This window comes from Aspergillus multicolor (assembly GCF_047715735.1).
Source record: "Aspergillus multicolor strain CBS 133.54 unplaced genomic scaffold BDW74scaffold_2, whole genome shotgun sequence".
Lineage (NCBI taxonomy): Eukaryota > Fungi > Ascomycota > Eurotiomycetes > Eurotiales > Aspergillaceae > Aspergillus > Aspergillus multicolor.
The window spans coordinates 766982-780679 of record NW_027395953.1 but is presented as its reverse complement, the minus strand read 5'-3'; the positions used below and the strand labels follow the sequence as shown (position 1 = coordinate 780679).

At 52.4% G+C, this 13698-nt stretch overlaps 6 protein-coding genes across 6 annotated transcripts; 2 read left to right on the top strand and 4 right to left on the bottom strand.

Moving 5' to 3' along the window:
• Positions 1-26: 26 nt before the first annotated feature.
• Positions 27-1115, top strand: BDW74DRAFT_45049 (nucleotide diphosphatase). Its single transcript, XM_073732833.1, has one exon. It carries the CDS (start codon positions 134-136, stop codon positions 941-943), a length of 810 nt encoding a protein of 269 aa, XP_073588593.1. The 5' UTR covers positions 27-133; the 3' UTR covers positions 944-1115.
• On the bottom strand, positions 1058-2142 carry BDW74DRAFT_45041 (CybS family protein). The gene is made up of 5 exons (XM_073732832.1): positions 1941-2142; positions 1813-1830; positions 1582-1648; positions 1400-1519; positions 1058-1346 (listed from the first exon to the last, which is right to left on the bottom strand). Exons 1-5 carry the CDS (start codon positions 2071-2073, stop codon positions 1181-1183), a joined length of 504 nt encoding a protein of 167 aa, XP_073588592.1. The 5' UTR covers positions 2074-2142; the 3' UTR covers positions 1058-1180.
• Positions 2143-2803: 661 nt separating this feature from the next.
• BDW74DRAFT_45038 (MDR family NADP-dependent oxidoreductase) lies at positions 2804-4192 on the bottom strand. The gene has a single exon (XM_073732831.1). It carries the CDS (start codon positions 3876-3878, stop codon positions 2841-2843), a length of 1038 nt encoding a protein of 345 aa, XP_073588591.1. The 5' UTR covers positions 3879-4192; the 3' UTR covers positions 2804-2840.
• Positions 4193-4897: 705 nt separating this feature from the next.
• On the top strand, positions 4898-7465 carry BDW74DRAFT_143903 (uncharacterized protein). Its single transcript, XM_073722935.1, has 2 exons — positions 4898-5357; positions 5417-7465. Exons 1-2 carry the CDS (start codon positions 4993-4995, stop codon positions 7047-7049), a joined length of 1998 nt encoding a protein of 665 aa, XP_073588590.1. The 5' UTR covers positions 4898-4992; the 3' UTR covers positions 7050-7465.
• On the bottom strand, positions 7412-9563 carry adB (adenylosuccinate synthase ADE12). Its single transcript, XM_073722934.1, has 4 exons — positions 9474-9563; positions 9240-9331; positions 9108-9176; positions 7412-9042 (listed from the first exon to the last, which is right to left on the bottom strand). The coding sequence occupies exons 2-4, from the start codon at positions 9280-9282 to the stop codon at positions 7877-7879; spliced, it is 1278 nt and encodes a 425-aa protein (XP_073588589.1). The 5' UTR covers positions 9283-9331; positions 9474-9563; the 3' UTR covers positions 7412-7876.
• A 441-nt stretch (positions 9564-10004) lies between these two features.
• BDW74DRAFT_45007 (DnaJ domain protein) lies at positions 10005-13215 on the bottom strand. The gene is made up of 4 exons (XM_073732827.1): positions 13151-13215; positions 12695-13034; positions 11533-12630; positions 10005-11476 (listed from the first exon to the last, which is right to left on the bottom strand). Exons 2-4 carry the CDS (start codon positions 12789-12791, stop codon positions 10149-10151), a joined length of 2523 nt encoding a protein of 840 aa, XP_073588588.1. The 5' UTR covers positions 12792-13034; positions 13151-13215; the 3' UTR covers positions 10005-10148.
• Between the last annotated feature and the right edge of the window lie 483 nt (positions 13216-13698).

Genomic DNA, 13698 nt, shown 5'->3' with positions numbered 1-13698 from the left:
CATTACGGAGTAGATCTAGGAACCGGGCAACTTTCTACCCCACGTCAACTTTCTACGACAAACCAATTACCCCCGACCTCGCTCATTCCTCCCAATCTCAAATCCCGCAAGGAAAATCAGATTTGGCCTCAAGATGACCGACAAAAAAGAGCCCCTCCTCTCCGGGTTCTCCTCCGACCTCCCACCCTCCTACGAAACAGCGCAACAAGCACCAAAGCGTCTACCGCCGCCTCCTCCTTTCGCCCTGCCCTTCCTCCAGACCCTCCGAACGAAGCGCGTGATCCTCGCCTCGCAGTCTCCTCGGCGCCGCCAGATAATCGCCTTCCTGGGTCTCCCCCACATCGAAATAATCCCGTCTGATTTTGCGGAGGACTTCCCGCACACGCAGCCAATAGAATATGTTATGGCGACGGCCACCCAGAAGGCCCAGGATGTGTACGCTCGCGAGATTGTGAATGAAGAGAAGGGCGAGCCGGCGCTCATCCTGGCCGCAGACACGATCGTAGTGGAGCCGGTGTCCGGTGCGATCCTGGAGAAGCCACGCTCGGAGGCGCACCATATCGCCATGCTCAAGAGTCTAAGGGATGCGAGGGTTCATAAGGTCTTTACGGCGATCGTGGCCATGGCGCCGCTGAGTAGTGCGCGGGATCCTGGGTACGCGATGGAGACGGCGATCGAGGAGACGGAGGTGAGGTTTGATCCAGACGTTACAGACGAGGTCATTCTAGCGTATGTGCGGACGAGAGAGGGCGTCGATAAAGCTGGAGGCTACGGGATGCAAGGGCTGGGAAGTATCTTGGTCGAAGGGATCGAAGGGAGTGCCGATAACGTCATTGGGCTGCCCTTGAAAACTACGTTGAAGGTAATCAGGAAGGTCTTGGTTAGGGCAGACGACGATGAGCGACTCGGGTCTGATGCGGAGGATGAAGAGGACGAGGAATAAAATCGCTCGGTTATAAACGGCGCGAACTGGCCCTTGGAGATACCCGGAGGGTTGTTTATGAAAGAGCTATTCGGAACAGTCACATTTTAGCATCAGTAGATCCAGGTCTATCCCGAGTTGGCCTACTGATAAAAGCAAATATACAGAGGCAGACGCCTAACGTAAAAAGAAAACAAGTCTGCTATAAATGGGGAAAATAGAAACGGGTAAAAAAAAAGGAAATCAAATATGCCAGGCTCATGCCTTCCAGACCCGCTTGATGGTCTCCGTCAGGCCGACATCGTTCGTCTCGAGCTCGTACAGACCGACAGCGGTGGTAAGGGTGAAGCCGCGGAGGAGCCAGTTCAGGAGCGCAGCGGTCTTGGGGACACGGCGCGTAGGGAAGTAGTCAATGATAGAAGCCCTATAGAGCCGTTAGATTTCGCGCAGTAAGTATTGTGAAGACCGGACACATACTGGAATCCGACGTGCGAGTGCAGGACAAGCATCGAGCAAAGTACAGCATCCGTGACAGGGTTGAGGGAACCGGCAGCGAAAGGAGCGATAGTGAGAGGGATCAAGCCAACGCAGACCAGTCTATTAGCGATATGAGTAAAGTTCTTGTATGACCGTCGCAATGTTGCATAGGCAGAGCGCACCTCTCGAAAGTCCAATGGTAGCTACCGTGAGAAGGGTGAGGCTTAGGGATGGGGGCTGGGTCGTTCACTGTGCAGCAAGCTGATTAGTTTCTCAAGCCCGGCAAATGGCATGTCTGATATCATGCGCATCTCGTCCCTCTCCTCATACGCGCATTCCTTCTCGCATCAAGGACCTCCTCCAGTTCTCGATCGTGTACTGTATCCCGAATGGGCTGCGGAGGTTCAACGTACTTGTTCCCTGGATGGTCTCTATAACGAATTGTTAGCATCCATCTCAAACACCGTATCTCGCCAGGCCCCGGCCAAGACACCATGACCTCCTCCCGCACACCCTAAAGGCAGTATATTGGTCCACTCACGAGGCTGAGGAGGCAGAATCTGCTTTTTCGCGGAGGCGTGGAAGGCCACGACCTGCGAGACGCCGACGGCGTTCCTGGTCGCCAAGGGCGCGCGGAAAGCCGAAAGGCAAGACTGGCGCATGAGAGAAGCCATGGTGATGTTTTTGCTCTTAACAACGAAAAGAAGGCTTCTAGCTGCAATTCAGCGCACCAAAAACACAAGCTGTAGATGTCAATTCAAAGTCGTGAAGTCGTTCCGGCTAAGGCCTCGGGAGTTTGGCTTGGATGCATAAGCACGGCGCATGATTGGCCAGTTTCTATCTCCGCTGAGCCGGAATTAACCGACTCCCCGGCAAATCCAAGTTCCAGAGACTTGCTGTATAGAAACCGTCGCCATAACCCTGGGCAATCGAGTTTATGACTCTGAAATATTGAACCAGGCTTACCACCACTGATAAACCTACTAGACATGGTCATATACTACTAGGTGCTAGCCATATCTCCTTGCCCTGTATGAGAGGGTTTTTGAACCCTCGGGGGTAGACGCCGGTATCGAAATCTACTTGTTTTTCACTTAAGTCTCTAAACCATGATCTACTCTATCCAACTGTCTATCGTCAGGCAGCGACTGGGCTGCGGGTGGAGATCGTGGCTACATGTCATGGGTAGCATTCCGTTACCTATATATCTTGTTACAGGCCATAAGGATAACCATTCGAGCCCTGTTATGTCCGGAAGGGAACTTCGTTCACATGGCTGCATGGTTGTAATCATTAGTAGCAATCCGAAGTACACAGACTACAGCTCGTCCTTTTGGCGAAACTATCATACAAAGCTTAAGTTTTGATATCATTCTTCAAATGCTAACGATTGTTTTTTTTCGTAACAAGTAAGGTGCGCTGTCATGAATATCATATCACATTAAAACTTCAGAACAGCCTTGCCCAAGTTCTTTCCGTAGAAGATACCGACGAGGCCTTCGGCCGCGTTGTCGATGCCCTCGGTCTCGTGGATAAGAGTCTTGAACGAACCATCCTTGATCCACTGCTGCACATTCTCCTGGTGTTCCTTTGTGTACTTGTCGCCCATGCCAGCATCGCCAACGATAAATCCACGCATAGTCAGGCGCTTGGTGAGCACATAGCTGATGTTCTTGATTGGGTATGGTGCAGAGTTGTACTGCGAGATCATGCCGCAAACAACCACGCGGCCAAAGTTGTTGATCGCGCCCAGTGCAGCTTCCAAATGCTCACCTCCAACGTTCTCGTAGTAGATATCGATACCGTTGGGAGCCAGACGAGCCAAGGCTTCTGCAGGCTTCTCCTTCTTGTAGTTGAATCCTCCATCAAAGCCAAGGTCGTTGATGATGTAGTTGAGCTTCTCGTCCGAGCCCACACTGCCAATAACCTTGAGACCCTCGTGCTTGGCAAGCTGGCCAACAAGCTGGCCAACGGCACCACTGGCAGCAGAAACAAAAATGGTCTCTCCCTTCTTTGGCTGTCCAATCTCATAGAGTGACGAGTAAGCCGTCAGACCAGGCATGCCCAGTGCGCCCAAAAAGACACGAATGTCTTCAATTCCTAGGGGGTTCTCGAGGTGACGAATGCGAGAAGACAGTTCATCCTTCTCCACGGCGATATACTCTTGGATTGGCAGGCGTCCAATGACGAGGTCACCTTCCTTGTATGAAGCATTGTTGGAGCGGACGATCTTGGCGATGGTTGCGCTTTCGATGGGCTGGTTGAGGTAGAAGGGGGGTGCGTAGGACTTGATCTCTGCGCTACGCATGCGGCCACGCATGTAGGGATCAAAGCTGGTGTAGAGTGACTGCAGGAAAACGCCGTCTGCAGGGGCAGCGGCGTTTGCGTCATATGCAGCAGGCTCAAGGCCTAGGTGTTCGCCAGGGACAGGGTATCCATCGGGGATTTTCTTGAAGATGAGAGCTTTGTTGGAGGCCATGATGATATGTGATTGGGGAGAAGGGAGAAAAGTGAATGATATCAGGATAGCTACCTACCGTCGACTGACTTATAAAGCTCCGAGGCATGCTCGACAGCGAAGCGGGGCAGAACCAAAATATGGCTGTAGATTATAAAGCATGATTCCACTTTAGAGAACGTTCTCGAGAAGGCATAGCAGATCTCAGTCGGTGGTTATGCCTGAGTTGGACCCGGAAGCGGCACTGTGGCGCAACATCAACCAAGATATGCGCTGATTGACCAACAGGGCATGGCCCATCGTTGGCAATGCTTTCGTCTTGGCCGAAGAGCCGAGGATGGGCTCCATCTGAGCTCGGAGATATTGCTGGAAGGAGAGAAGACGCTTGAAACAATTCACAAGAATGCTCCGACGCTTGTGAGATCAACTGTCCATTTTTTTTGAAGCCAGGTCAGTCAGTCACGGGTCAGGGAGCCGTATTTTCAAATGTCCAAGTCCGTTGAATCAACCGCTTCGAGCCTGAAGGCTTGTGGACATGGGATACAAGACAGTTACACCACACAGAAGCGGCGCGATTGTTGACTATTAAACTATCAGCTGGTTCGGGTTGGAAGTTTGCAAGGAAGAATAAAAGGCAAACCCCTGCTAACTATTTCAACCTACAGATTCCGGCAAATTTCAGTGCCAATCCCGAAGGTTGAATGACTACCCTATGCAAGTTATGTTGCCTGAGGCATAATTTTGTTTCCCGTGCTCCGTACCTGGTACTCCTCCGGGCACAACGACAGGCAAAGTTGGATGGAAAAACAAGGACCAGGGCCAGTATCAATTGATGCTCAAGATTTCTCCATAAAGCGCTATTGGACGCTTAAGGTCAGCAGTGATGGTCTGATGGATTTAACATCGCGACTTCCGAGTGGGCTGTTCAGCCAATCATGGTTGTCTCAATCTCTCCGCCTTTCAGTCAGCGACTTTTTTGCCGGTTTTGATATTTTCCAGAGATAAGGGCCAGTTTTTTTCTCCCCATCGCCATCAGCCACCTTTTATTTCCCCTTTGGCTTTTCTGTTATTCTGTGCTTTTTTGCATTCAATAACTTGAAAAAGTACTTTTGTATCTTGTTTGATATTCGCAGCCATGTTGGGTGCCTTTCGTCGCTCAGCTGTGAGCCATGCTGTGCGATCCTATCCCCGGACGTTGTCAGCAAGATCAACTCCCCAACGCCTACAATCACTCTATTCGTCAATATCTGGGTCTTCATATACATCCAAGTCACTATTCCACTCGTCACAATTCCGATTCTCGGCTGAGTTGAACGCTGTCGAAGAGAATGGCTCCCAGGATGTTGCTCCAGCAGAGCCATTGACTCGGTTTCAGGAGTTGGGAGACAGGAAACTTCTCCCAGCCAAACTAGTCGAGAACCTCACGCATCATATGAAGTTGGAGACTATGACCGAAGTTCAACGCAGAACGATCCCTGTGTCGATCAAGGGCGTAGACGTGTTAGTTTGCCCTTCCAGACAATTCTTCCCTGAACAACAGCTAACTCCTGGAAATATAGACTGGCTCAGGCCAAGACCGGTACCGGAAAGACCGTTGCTTTCCTCATCCCCGTTATGGAGAAGCTCCTTACCGACCGCAGTCTTCTTAAAACGACTTACCGCAACGGGCGAAGGATTGCCCCTATTGATATTCGATGCATAGTTGTCTCACCAACACGCGAGTTGGCTGAACAAATCGCAGTGGAAGCGAAGCGTATGGTTGGTAACTCTGGTCTGCAAGTACAGATTGCTGTTGGTGGTACGATGAAGCGCGCCGCGCTGCACCAACTTCAACGGGAGGGTTGCCATATCCTGGTCGCGACGCCCGGCCGACTCAAGGATCTTCTGACTGATCCCTCTACCGGCGTGAGAGCACCAAAGTTGAACACCTTTGTCCTGGATGAAGCCGACCGCTTGCTCGACGACGGATTCGGGCCCGAAATCAATGAGATTCAGCAACGGCTTCCGGACCCGGCAGAGGTCGATCGTCAAACGCTCATGTTCTCCGCCACTGTTGCCCCTGAGGTCATGGGTATGGTTCGTAACAGTATGAAGCGTGACTTTGAGTTCATCAAGTGTGTTCGTGACGATGAAACCCCCACGCACATGTCGGTTCCACAAAAGGCGGTAGTCCTGCAAGGTCTTGAGAATGCTATGCCAGCTCTGTTGGAGTTGTTCAAGAAGAATTACGATCCACGAGGCTCATTCAAAGCTATTGTCTACTTTGGCTCGACCAGGGAGACCAATGTTGCGTTTGAAGCGATTGATCAGTTGCTTACTGACCCGGCCGACCCGAGAAGTGGACATCCTCTTGGTAAACTGTTCCTCGGCGAGATCCATTCGCGTCTGTCGCAGGCTCAGAGAACACGAGTCGCCAACTGGTTCCGCAAGTGCCAATCCGGTATCCTCTTCTCCACCGACGTCACCGCCCGTGGTATGGATTTCCCCAATGTTACCCATGTCATCCAGATCGGTGTCCCCAAGACACGCGAAGACTACATTCACCGTCTTGGCCGAACGGCTCGCGCCGGTAAGACGGGTGAAGGATGGATTTTCCTCCACGATCAGCAAATGGGCACGCTTAGGAAACTGCTCCACGATATCCCGGTTGAGCTCGACCGCAACACTCTCGAACTCTCCTCCGTTAATCTGACTGCGGAGGACGTGCAAACCACCCCCGAAAACGCCGAAACGCTTGCACAGATCAAGTCTGGTTTTGCCCAAATCAGTCGTTCAACCAAGTCTGAGACATGCATCGCCCAACTGAGCAACATCGCCGGCACTTTCCGTAACAGACGCGAGCTGCGCCAGGCCATCACCAACCTCGCCATTCACGGCTACGGCCTTTCAGAGGCTCCGCCTATTTCTCGCCGCATGGCTGAGCTGACAGGCCTCGGCGATTCAGAAGCAGGAGGCTTCAACGTCCGGAATTCAAGGGGATCCCAAAGAAACAGGCGGGATAGCGAGCGGGGTCACAACTACTTCAGCGGCCGCCGCCGCTCCTTCGAGGACCGCCGTCCCGTCCGTGACAACGACTTCTACCCGAACCGTCGCTCCGGTCGTGACTACAGCGGTGACCGTCGTGACCAGCGCGATGGCCCCCGCCGGGGTGTCGACAGGTGGCTCGACAACCGCCGGGATGAGTGGGCCTAAATTAGACTCAAAGCTCTAAAAAACGAAGCAAGCCTTCCATAATCATCCCCGGTATACACCTCTGTATATCGCATACACCACCCCCTGGCTCTACCTAATCAAATAAAATCATCCCACGCACCTCGACGACAAAACCTACAGCTTAAAATGCATTGGGCGGCGTTATAAGGAACCTACTCAACTCAACCTCTCGTCTTCGCTTTGTTCGTCCTGTCTCTTGACTTGACTCGCCTGGAGCTCCGTTACTCGGGTGTCTTTGTATTGTCTTGCCTTGCCTTGCCTACTCTACTTACTTTCTCCGAAAGGGTGTTTAAATACGGATTTAACTGACCATACCATCAATGTTGCAGATGTGTTCATGTATATTAGACAGGATCTTCTTCTACTGTGTTATAATTTGATTATTCTCTCGGTTATCTGTGTCGTAAATCTCAATTGTCTCAAGATCAATTCTAGAAGAAAGGTATCAAGTACATAATGAGTCTATCTAATATCCAATCCAGGGCAGTTCTACTTCAACACAACCACAACCGCAAGCCCACTAACACAATGGAATGAAGAAAAGAAACTGAAAATGGTACACGGTTTATTGGAAACTCGAGGCTCAAAGCGTAAATCAAAGAACTCTCACAGAGAATCTAGGTAGATAAAAGCATCGCATATAGCAGATTAACTGGGTGAAGAGATAGATCATACTGTTCCTCTCTGGGGAAAAATCTATTCCATCGCTTTTGGTCCGGTTATGTTCTTCGTTATTTTCCTTTACTTGATCATTTACAGAGAGGTAGGTTTTGGTTATCGGGTGGGTTGGGTATGTTAGTAGTAGTCTAGATCTCACGGCAGATCATGTCGTCACGAGCGGGACCAGTTCCGATCCATTTCACGGGAACGCCGCCGAGCTCGCGCTCGATGTACTCGATGTACTTGCGAGCGTTTTCGGGGAGGTCTTCGTACTTCTTCACACCCATGGTGTTGCTCTTCCAGCCGGGCAGGGTGATGTACTCGACGTCGACCTTGTTGAGGACTTCAGCGTCGGCGGGGATGGTGTCCGTCAGGCGAGTGCCGTCGGGGAGGGTGTAAGCAACAGCGACCTTGATCTCGTCAAAGTCATCGAGAATGTCGAGCTTGGTGAGGTTAAGCGCGGTGTAGTGGTTAATGGATTGGGAGTAGCGCAGAAGGACAAGGTCGAACCAGCCGCAGCGGCGCTTGCGGCCGGTGGTGACACCGAATTCCCGGCCAACCTTTTGCAGCTTCTCGCCGTCTGCGTTGAGTTGTTCGCTGGGGAAGGGACCGGAGCCGACGCGGGTGGTGTAGGCTTTCACGACACCGATGATGGACTTGATGCTTGTGGGGTTGAGGTGGAGAGCCTGGACGGCACCGCCAAGACCAGTGGAGGAAGAAGTCACGAAGGGGTAGGTGCCGTGGTCCAGGTCGAGGAGAAGGGCGTTGGCGCCTTCGACCAGAGTGTTGGGGGAGTCCTTGTGCTTGTTGAAGAAAGCGAGTTGGTCGACGATGTGCGGGACGAGTAGCTTTCGATACTCCTTGAACCGTGCAATCTCCTCGTCGACGCTGTAGTCCAGCTCTCCGAAGCGCGCAGTATACCCAGCGTGCAAAGTCCTGAGTTTCCGCTCAAAGAGCTCCTCGTCCAGGATCTCTCCAACACGCACGCCCCTTCTTGAGGCCTTGTCACTGTAGCAAGGTCCAATTCCCTTACCAGTAGTTCCAACCTTCCTGCCACCAAGGCCCTTCTCCTCAAGGCCATCAACAACAGAGTGCAGGTCGAAGCAGACGTGGGCACGATCCGAGATGAAAGCACGGGCCGCGGCACCCTTGAGGCCCTTCGTCTCAAGCGCCGCAAGTTCCTTGAAGAAACTAGGAACGTGCACAACGGTTCCGGCACCGATAAGGTTGATGCACTTGTCTGAAACAAGTCCTGAGGGGAGAATGTGGAAGTCGTAGGTCACGTTTCCGTGGACAATAGTGTGGCCGGCATCTGCCTCGAGTTAGAACGCTATGCGCTGCGCATAGAGAGCAACTGTATGCGATATTAACACTTACTGTGACCACCAGCAGCACGGCAGCAGAGCGTCGCCTCCTGCGACAGCATATCCGTGATTTTTCCCTTTCCTGCTCTCAATCAGCACTTGCCCATATAGAAAGGTCTATTTGACGTAGTCACGTCCAACCCACCTTCATCGCCCCACTGGCTTCCGAGAACAATTGTAACACCCATAATGAACAAATATATCAAAAGTCTATGCTTAATCGAATGAACGAGTTCTCTGCAGAAAAGTAAAGACGCGGTTAGCCCAGAATCAGAAAAGATAACCCCGGCGACGCAAGCGCAGGAACCCACGAGGCGGACAAAAGAGCCTCGGGTAGGTAAAAAAAAAAGACGCAGATGACGAAATGATAGGAACATACAGCAATTGACCGGCAATTTAAGGAGGAATTGAAGTGTAAAACCACTTGGAAAGTGATTGGAGCAGCAGCGAAACCTTCGCGACCGTCAAAGACCAAAAGCCAGAAAAAGGGACGGAGGGGAATTGCGGATGACGGTACATATACCATGTCGCCTCGCCCGTGACTCATGTACTGGTACTGTAATAGCGCACATTCTACTTGTTGGCAGGATTAAAACAATGTACGGTACGTAATGGCCTGGTCAGACTCAATGAGCCAGAGCCAGGAGTCCCCCACGGAGGGGTGGAGGGGGCCGAATCGCTGCCCCGCCACTGCTGGGAACCGCATCCGGTTTCGGCGCCTGGGTAGGGCTTAGGGGTAGGGCTCGTCTAGGGCTGTATAGACCTAAGTAGCGTCAGATTGAGGTGATACTGGATGATTAACTGGAGATATTTACAATGGACCAATGTCCCAGTGAGACAAGGTGACCAGCAATAGGTTAAGGTAGGGAAATTGAGGCCTGGATGTCTTCCTTCATTCCAAGTCTGGACTTGAGAGCCTGCGTGAATGTTATTGAGTTGACCCTGTCTAAAACCAAGATATGATACACCAAAAACCGAATCCAACCCTAGGTATAGCCTTAACACAACCCCAGCGCCATCCCATGCAAAAATTCTCAGAATGCAAAGTAGAGAACTATAGTACCTTCCCTCCACCCCTCACCCACTCCCTCATCTCCCCGAACTTCAGCATACAATCCAGATGCCTCTCCCTCGCAACCTCCCAGTGCTTCATGACCTTCTCATCCTGCATGAGTGCGTTCTTGTACGACGTGAAGCCCCGTCGCGGTGTGGAACCAAGGAGACCGGCGCCTGCAAGAATACCGTCACTTTCATCATCTGAGTTCCCCCCTATGTCTTCATCGCCGGAGCCGAGACGGATTGAGTCTCCAATTCCGCCAAGCCAGTTGGGTGCCATTTCAGTTTGATTGCTCTTGTGCCGGGAGAGGAAGTGGCCAACCATGCGGCCGTCAAAGGCGCCCCATTCGCGAACGTATGTGTTCATCTCGGCGATGTATCGGTCCAACGCTGCGCGCGGAATCGCCACTTCTTTGGATCCAGTGCTTATCGGAATAGGTTCCGGAGGATCCGGGCGCTTTGGCGGATTAGGGCAGACCAATTCTCGAGGGTGAGTGTCGGCCTTTGATGTCTTTGGTGCCTTGGCCCGTGACTCGAATGGAAGTGTAGATGAGATATCTTTGAGATCATCGAGGCCACCGCTATTCGTGGAGGTAAAGGGGAATACACCACCCAGGTTCTTCAAGTTCAAAGAGTTCAAGTTCGCAGCCCCGGCGTCCTTAGGCCCTGATTTTGAAGACGTTCGTGATTTCGACGTCGACAGCTGGTTTTTCTCCTTGCCACTATTTGGCTTTTGGAGCGCCGCTGCTGGTCCAGCTGTCTTCGCCGGGGACTCATCATCGAGATCCATCGCCTCTCCGTCAGGTGCCGGGCCGGTGCCATTGGCAGTCGATTCGGCCTCCTCGGCCTCTGTAGCGACGCTGGGCTGCTGCGGAGGAGGCCGTGTCCTGGTACCCGTTCTAGTTTGCTTTCGAGGACTTCGAGTCCGCTGAGAGTTTGGCTGTCTTTGAGTTGTATCAGCAGTCGGTAGGGCATCCGATAGGTTCTTGAACTGAAACGCCGCCGCCCAGTCATTGGCCAAGAAGTTTTTCTCCGAAAATGGTTGTGGTGGAGGAGCCGGTTCTGAATTGGACGATTCGCGCTTCGGAGTATTGCCTGCGGTGGCTCCCTGTGAGCTATCTCTTGTCGATGCTCGCCCGCGATTATTTGCACTCGGCGAGTTCCCAAATGGGGTCCTGCGACTAGACTTTCGTAGGTCATCGTGGCTGCTGCTCTTAAAAGTACCATTCTGAGGGAAATCTTTCGCGAATGAGAAATCAGCCTTCTTAGAGAATATCGGGGAGTCGGAATTATTTCTCGCTGAGCTGGCAGAGTCCGAATCGTGCGCTGGGTCAACATTAGCATGACTGAGAGTTTGCGCAGCATGAAATAGAAAGCCTTACCAGCACCGGAGAACCATCCATTGGTATTATGGAAGTTGGAGAACTTCTGCTGCTGCCGAAGCTTACTCTTGGGTACCGCCTTGGATTTGGGCTTGAATGTAACTTCATCCTCACTGCTGAGATCACTAGAGCTCGTGGAGTCATAATTCCGGGTTCCATCAGCCCTAAGACTTGGGCTTGCGCTTCGATGCCGCCCGCTCTGCTTGGGATCCGGACTCGGCGGATTCGTTCGAGGGCGTGAGTTGGGATTCTTTGGCGAGGTCCGGGCACTGTCTGAACGCCCAAGCATAGAACTGGAGAAGAATGTCCTCTCACCCCCGGTAGTAGCATACGCGCTCCTCGTCCTCTCGAACTCAGGAGTGCTCACATTTTCTTGGGCACCAGTGAATTCAGCAGTCGGTTTCCTTGCAGTTGGAGGCGTCGCGAAGCCGAAACGCTCGGCCCTGGAGGCATTTCTATACGACGCTGTGTTGGCGGCCATGGGTTCGTCACCACCTGCGGCGGCTCTAGGAGCAAACCCTTGCTTCTTCTTCGCAGACTGAGCATGAGACGTGAAATCTGCGGCAGCAGGTTTAGCGCCGGTGTACATATGCTCATAAGCAGACTTTGGCCTCGCGGATGAGCCGTTCGTTGTACCGGCCGGCCTTGGTGCAGCACCGGGTTGGTTGGTGCGTCCACGAGGGTCGAACGATGACCATCCAGGCATAGCATTCCCTTTCATTTCTTGGAATCCACGATACGCATCCGCGCGAGTTTGCGTTTCATCGCGCATCTTCTCCCAGGGCTGCTTCGGCGCAGCCCGTGCATAGCTAGCGTAACGCTGCGCACCTGTAGAGGGTCCATGATGGAACGACTTGGGCCGTTCAGTAGTAAAGGATGCCTTTGTATTCGGTCTCGCCGCAGAGTAGCCCGCATGAGGGTCCTTTCGAGCAGGACTAGGCTTAGAAGGTCCATAGTAGCCGTTTCGCAATCGGTCCGTGTCATATCTTAACCGCTGATGAGGATCAATCAGGATTTCGTGAGCCGCCTGGATTGCCTGGAACTTCGCATTCGATTCCACCTCCCTACCCGGGTTTCGGTCCGGGTGATATTTAAGAGCTAACCAACGTCAGACACGCTCAACTCTACCATTCTCCGTCCCTTTCTCTTTTATTATCCTCACCTAATTTCCTGAACTGCTTCTTAATGTCCTCAGCGTCTGCACTGGGCGTGAGGCCCAAGTCTGCATAGTAGTCTCTCCGCACGTCTAGCTTGACCATTTTGATTTATTCTGCGTGGCCGACCCGGTAGCGATCGGCGTCTCGGTGACTATAAATGAGCGGATGCCACTGTAGCCTGGTATGTGTCTACTCCTGCTGTACATGACCTGACGAGAGGCAGCTAGTAAGCCGAATATAGTGGCGGCGGACGTGAGCGAAGGAGGGCGGGTAAGATTCGAAGGGAATGCGACAACTCGACGGCTTCGAAAGGGCTCGGCTTGAAAACAAGGGTAACGGTCTATGCTTCAACAACAAGTTAGCCATGCATATTCCTTTTCCTGCAACCACTCAACTAGGAGGCGGAGCCAAGCATCGTCACAAACAACTATTTGTTTGTCCGGGTCTTTTGTTTACCGTACGCTGTTGGGCTTTCTCTCCCTGTACCCCGTGGAGGTATCCGTCTGATGCAAATCTCTATCCTCCGTTCAATACATATATCCCTTGTCTTGAAATGATAAAGCGATCTTCGACCGGTCCAAAAACAGCGGTGGCACAGCGACGGTTAGAGTCCGCAGGAAGACGGAGAATACTCGACGTGGCCAGCAAAGCAGGAGACGGGGTCACGGCGAAGAGAGAACGTATCGTAGACAAGCCGAGCCTAAGCCAGCTGTGAAGAGTCGGGGCAGTGGACCTGATCAGTTCGCGTGGACTTTTTTTGCTTAGCGTGGAGAGAGGGGAGGGTCGGAGGGACAACGGTCGATCATGGGACGGATGGACTTACCGACAACAGTAAACGATGGCTTGTTTGCTTCAGCCTCCGCTCGGTATACCGGATATCGATAAAACAGCTCGAAGAAAGAAGAGAAGAGGGATTGGGAATCTGAGCGAAAGGACGCTAGATAGATGAATGCGCTGTTCCGCAGACTTCAAAGCAGCCACAGGGCAGGAGGAGCCTGAAGACGATCCT